Source organism: Oryctolagus cuniculus, chromosome 9, assembly GCF_051225735.1.
Source record: "Oryctolagus cuniculus isolate XC-2025 breed Fujian yellow rabbit chromosome 9, ASM5122573v1, whole genome shotgun sequence".
In the NCBI taxonomy this organism is placed as follows: domain Eukaryota; kingdom Metazoa; phylum Chordata; class Mammalia; order Lagomorpha; family Leporidae; genus Oryctolagus; species Oryctolagus cuniculus.
This window is the reverse complement of record NC_142875.1, coordinates 69,396,321-69,402,643: the sequence shown is the minus strand read 5'-3', so window position 1 is coordinate 69,402,643 and position 6,323 is coordinate 69,396,321. Positions and strand designations below refer to the sequence as shown.

The following is a 6,323-nucleotide window of genomic DNA, read 5'->3' as shown; positions in this document are numbered from 1 at the left end:
TTAGTCTAAAAATTCTGCAAGTGGATTGGTTTGGTTGTACAGTAGCCCTGATACTTTGGAACAACAAAGTACTGAGCTATCAGTAGAAAGATGGCTTTCCCATTTCTTGCTTTTGCCATGCACTGGATCTCTTTAAATCTGCCTATGTACAGCCCCGTAACACTTCTGCAGTTAATCATATTTCATGAAAATCTTAAAAAAACAAAAAGGTAAGCTAAAACCTTCACCTTCTTGAAAAATGTAAATTCATCACAGGAAAGTGCCAGTTTCTGTTTACAAAAGATTTATATTTTGATTAGAAATGAATCAGCCCTCTAGAAAAGTGGGGAAATCCATTCCATCCACATCATGTTTCCTTAAAGAATGTTCACTATGCAAAAAGTGCTTTACAAGAGTAGTCTTTATTTCATGCTTGATGGACAATCACTGTTATACTACCTACCTTGTCAATACAATAGATAACCATATGCTCTCACTTCCCATTTTTAATCGCAGCATAAGCACAATCAATACTGTGGGCAGAAAACTCATTTCAAAGTCACTCTTTATAAAGGAAGGATGGTCCAGGGCTGTATTAGCAAGTTTCCCTTTTATCCTTATGCTATCTAGTTTGAACATATGATTTTTTTGTTTCAGTTTTTATTTGAGGATACAGAGAAAGCACATGCTCCTATCTGAGACAACTGGGGCTGGGCCAGGGCCAAGGCAGAAGTTAAGAGCAGCAAACTCAATCCACATCTGCCAGTGTAGGTGGCAGGAACCCAACCACTTGAGCCACTGCCTTCCTGAGTTCACATTAGCAGGAATCTGGAGCCAAGTATCAAACCCAGACACTCCAATGTAGGACAACATGCCAAATGCCACCACAGGACATTGTTTTTGAAGGAAATTTTTTTCGAGGAAAACATCTGACTGGAATCTTGACCAAAGTTGAATTACTATTCTAACAAATTCTAATAAAAGAACTGCATACATGAAACATATTTTATAATAGTTTATATTTGCACACAAAATCTGCCACATTGTTCAGCACCACCAAACTAAAATTCCTGAATTTTTCACTGAAAATGAGAAACCCATCTGTCACCTGTTCCCAGTAAAAAATGGATTGTTCTACAAAATCAGCTTTCTCAGTCAGATAAGAACTAAAGTTTGAAAGGTGGTCTTTCCATGCTGCCAATTCATCAAATAAAGACCATTCTAGGAATACAGTAGGACTGAAGAAAACAAGGAGGCCAAGCAGAAGGACCACCACAAGTAGCTGATAAAAGCGCCAGGGAATCTTGCTAATGAATGTGCTAGTGTCTTGAGGCAAAGAAAGTTTATCCACGTCTACTAATTTGATGTCCTCCCACTGACTGGTATCAAAGTTCTTCATTAAAGGGCTTGTGGGCAAATTAGAGGGAGGTAAAGGAGTTTCCTTGATTACTTTGATTTTCTCCCTGAACTCCTGCATCTGTTGCAGAAATATGATGGGCTCTGACACGTCTTTGAATGCCTCAGCAATGTTAAAGGCCATTCGTTGTTCCTGCAAGATGGTGTTGAGTTTGTTGATCTCTGGGTCATAGGCTTGCATCACTGCAAGTTTCATGGTCTCAAAGTCAGATAGGATTTCATTCTTCTTTTGATCCAGTGTATGTTGTAATTTCTCAAAAAACTCCTTCACTTTATCTGAATCTTTAGTCAGTAACTGTAGGGATTTCCTCTTGCTAGTTTCCAAGGTATCCAAGCGAGAAAGAGCATCTCCCCGACGCCATGTCTCAAAGCTCTGGAAGAGGGATTCAAAAGCATTCCTTTCCTGAGCATAGGCATCTTCAATAGAACAGAAGACATGCTTGGTGTGGTCACCACGGGTAGCACAGATCCCACAAATCAGCTGCATATCAGTCAGGCAGAAAATGTTTAGAGGCTGCCCCAAGTGTCCTTTGCACACTGGCATCTTGGGAGAAATCTTGATCTTGTTATACTTTTCCACAATACCCTTCAGGGAATAATTAACCTGCAGGCTGTTAACTCCAGTAGCTGATGTTTCCTTACGGCAGGTGGGGCACTTGAATGGCGATGGTCTCCACAACGAATTCCGCACATTCCCCTCTAAGAGACCTTCCAAGCATTTTTTGCAGAAGTTGTGTGAGCAAGGCAACACTCGTGGATCATCAAACAGACTGCAACAGATTGGGCACGTCAGATCTTCTTCAAGCAGCTCCATCACATCCTAGCACAGAAAAAGACATAACATTTTACCCCAGTAATCTCCTTTACTATGACTTTTATTAGAAAAAGCTATCTTCACATTAAAATGACCCTTCACTGAAATAACCAGCCAAACAAAAATAAGTGAGAAATCTGGGAAGGGAATGCACACCAAAGCAGATTTAATCTGCCGGGACTAGAACACGCTCCTCATTAGTGGGGCACCCTGTACACAAGGCCTTTGTGTGGACTTTCCAACAACAGTCTTTGGCTGAGACAGGGTTAGGACCAGGACAACTGCAAGTTGAGCCAGTAGGACCCAACTGATTGTTTGAAAACAGAGCTGACTACTAGCTGTCAGAAACAAAGCCACTCAGTGTCTATAATAGAATGAGTTCTTTACCCTGGGCCCACAAACATAAAATGGTATGCTATTTAAAAGAAAGAAGCACAGAAATACTATAAATCTAAGCATGTACCCTCCTGCAGACTTATATTAGAAGTTGGTATATTTTTCTATTTCCAAGCCAAGATTACAATCACTAAATTACAGGTAAAAGCACAAGATAGTTGTGATTCACTCTTCCCTAGGGAATTCAGTTTTTGTCATTTTTAAACTACAAAGCCAGTAATCAAAGCCATCTTATTTACACCATCAATTACCAAAGTGTGGGCAGAAACGTGGGTGTCCCTCTTTTAGGGCATCTGTGAGCTTATTTTCCTGATAGTAAAGGTGACATTTGCTTTCTGAACCCCTGTTAACATCTGCACTGACAGCAAAAGCAATGGCAGGATGGAGCTTTCACAAGAAAGCAAGGCAATAAGCAACAACAAGTTGTGCCACCAGTCATTGTATTTATCACCATCGATTCCTGGTAGGGTTGTGCCACCAGTCGTATTTATCACCATCGATTCCTGGTAGGGTTGGCAGCCAGATTCATTTACGAATGTTCCTGATGAACAGGAAAAGTATTAATTTTATTATACCTCAATCCTTGTATGCATGTCTTTTTTTAATATTTGACAAAATGAGCAGTACATATACAGCACTTCTGCATACCAGAGTTGTTATGTGAGGAAAAGCACTTATATATCTGAGTTGCAGGCTGAACCTACTGCTTTTTGCATAGCCAACCATGGCTGTTCAGATTTAGATATAGGATAGGCATTTTCTTGAAAATGAACAAAATGAGCTTGTTACTTCAAGGAAAGCAAGTAACAGTATTTCTTACCAGTGAAAAGGTTTTTATGTGAAAATTAGACTTTTGGAAAACATACTTGCCACTTCTGAGCTTCACAGCTTCCCATTAATTAAAGACTTTTCTGATGAAATCAATGGTTATATTATTTCATGTCTGGAGGTGGGGTGGAGTATTGTTTTCTTAAACGTCAGTATTTGAAGATTTAAATGACACCGTGAGCTATTATTTTCTCAAGTCTGCATGCATAATGTTGTGCACAGATAAAAGATCCATTTAAAGTAGCAGACAGTCCAATAAGTTCTTTAAATATGACTTAAGGATCCATACTGCAACAAGAAACTAACACCGGTCAAGTTCGGGTATGGTATCAAAAAAGAGCCACAATTACCATGAAAAGGGCATTAAAATATTCTTCCCTTTCCAACCACGTATCTGTATATGCCAGACTTTTCTTTATATTTCAACCAAAGTAATGTATTGCAGCAGGTTCAAAAAAGAAGTACATAAAACACTCCAGTTATCTTCCATTTAATAAGCATTCATTAAAGACATAAACATCAAAAGGAATGCCACTCTTCTCACAATTTTGTTCTGGAAAATAGTTATTTTTCCTAAATTACTTGTTCACATGTAATCAGTTTATCAGTTATTATAAATGAATTACTATATTTTCATGTTCTAACTACTAATACAGTGAACAGAAAGTATACTCATAAACAAAAGTTCTTGGGATCCTTAATTTTCTGAGAGTGTAATAATCACCCAAGACCAAATATTTGAAATCCCTGATCTAGAGAATTCCACTTTTCTAAGTGATATAAGCCAGACCTAGAAAGACAAATATTCCATTTGTTCTCTTATCTGTGGAATATAGAGAGTATAGAAATTGTGTGGGTGTCACATTATTTGCTATATAGTTATAAATAGTGTTTCACTGCATTATACCATGCACCTGACAATACACCCTTCTTTCCCCTACTTTATATAAGGTCACTGTCATGAATTCCACCATTTTGTGATACTGGTAGCCCTGTTTTCAAGAAAAACAGTATATATGTATACAATATCTACATATGAAGTGAATACAGCAAAATGTTAAAAATTGTTTGAACATTTTTAAGTGATAAATTTTTTAAAGAAAAATACCATTTATCAATGCAAATTTGATTTTAAAATGTGAAAACTGGCCGGCGCCATGGCTCAGTAGGCTAATCCTCCGCCTTGCCGCGCCGGCATACCGGGTTCTAGTCCCGGTCGGGGCGCTGGATTCTGTCCCGGTTGCCCCTCTTCCAGGCCAGCCCTCTGCTGTGGCCAGGGAGTGCAGTGGAGGATGGCCCAAGTGCTTGGGCCCTGCACCCCATGGGAGACCAGGAAAAGCACCTGGCTCCTGGCTCCTGCCATTGGATCAGCGCGGTGCGCCGGCCGCAGTGCGCGGCCGCGGCGGCCATTGGAGGGTGAACCAACGGCAAAGGAAGACCTTTCTCTCTGTCTCTCTCTCTCACTGTCCACTCTGCCTGTCAAAAAAAAAAAAAAATGTGAAATCATCCTTCAAAGTTTTAGATCCATAAATAAGGCTAAATATTTCTTCAGTCACTTTATTCAGGGATACATAAACACACACAAACACACAAATCATATTACCACCAAAGTAATGTAATAGGACTTAATCTATAATCCACCTTATAATAAACTAGTAAATAATTTTTTAGCAGTAATTTCAGCAGCCATAATTGGAACTACATCTAGAAGGCAAACTATTTAAAAGCTGGGGCAGGCAAGTCCCACATCAGAGTAGTCAGGGTGGATACCTGGCTGTGACCCCTGACCCAAGCTTCTTGCTAATGCAGGCCGAGGGAGACAATTGTGATGACTAGAGTAACTGAGTTCCTGCCAGCCACATGGGATACCTGGATTAAGTTCCTGGCTTCCAGTTTCAGCCTCTCAGCCATCGCAGGTATCTGGGGAGTGATAGTGGAACATCCTTTCTCTTTTGTCTGCCGGTCTCTGTTCCTCTCAACAAAGACTAAGCTCAGGTAGCAGAACTACTTTATAGTTTTATATTAGATAATGATTATACATTTATAATTGTGAAAAAATACCCATTTCAAAAAATTTTTTGCATCAACATAAGCATGAACTTTTTGAAGTACCCTCATATGCATGTAAAATGAAAGAAAAGATTGTTCTGTTTCAAAATGTTGTGTCATATGTCATAAATGTGTAAAAATGTGATGTAGGAAATTACAACTTTTGAAAAGCACTGAGAATGGCTTTAAAGAGGGACTTTAGTGTGTACTCTGCATTACTGTGCAGCTACGAAACTACTTGAAAGTAAAATATTTATTTGTTTTACTAGAAAATCAGTTACAGAGAGACAGGCAGAGAGAGGTCTTCTATCCACTGGTTCACTCCCCAAATGGCTGCAACGGCTGGAGGTGGGCCGATCTGAAGCCAGAAGCCAGGAGCTTTTTCCTGGTCTCCCACACAGGTGCAGGGGCCCAAAGACTTGGGGCCATCTTGCACTGCTTTCCCAGGCCACAGCAGAGAGCTGGATCGGAAGTGGAGCTGCTAGGACCTGAATCAGCACCCATATGAGGTGCCAGCACTGCAGGCACACCCCCCTTTTTAAGATTAATATTCTCTTTTAGAACAATGAAGGTAAGCTTTTGATGACTTTCCAACCCCAAGTCTGGTTCCACAGTTTATCAACTCCACTACTCTGTCATCTTTGACCTAAGAATTCTCCACAAAGGCCAGATTTTTGTGTAAGCAGTAAAACAGGAAAGTGGTAGGGGCAGTACTCAATAAAGTAAGGCTAATTTGCTATCTTCACAAGGTTAATATCGCCAGCAAGTCTTACCTGAGTATATTAAATAAATAAGAGGAAAAGAAAGGATACACCAAGTAATTGGGATGAAGAGAAGAGAA

At 39.8% G+C, this 6,323-nt stretch overlaps 1 protein-coding gene and 1 long non-coding RNA gene across 2 annotated transcripts in view; one reads left to right on the top strand and one right to left on the bottom strand.

Moving 5' to 3' along the window:
- Nucleotides 1-6,323, top strand: part of LOC149124594 (uncharacterized) — a 91,665-nt gene that overhangs the window by 60,646 nt on the left and 24,696 nt on the right. The gene's annotated exons all lie outside the window — the stretch shown is intronic.
- TRIM13 (tripartite motif containing 13) lies at nucleotides 383-2,209 on the bottom strand. Its single transcript, XM_008273858.4, has one exon. The coding sequence runs from the start codon at nucleotides 2,207-2,209 to the stop codon at nucleotides 986-988; it is 1,224 nt and encodes a 407-aa protein (XP_008272080.2). The 3' UTR covers nucleotides 383-985.

Bases quoted from the DNA above. Each gene is read 5' to 3' on its own strand.
- TRIM13 (XM_008273858.4), bottom strand. From the start codon at position 2,209: ATGGAGCTGCTTGAAGAAGATCTGACGTGCCCAATCTGTTGCAGTCTG.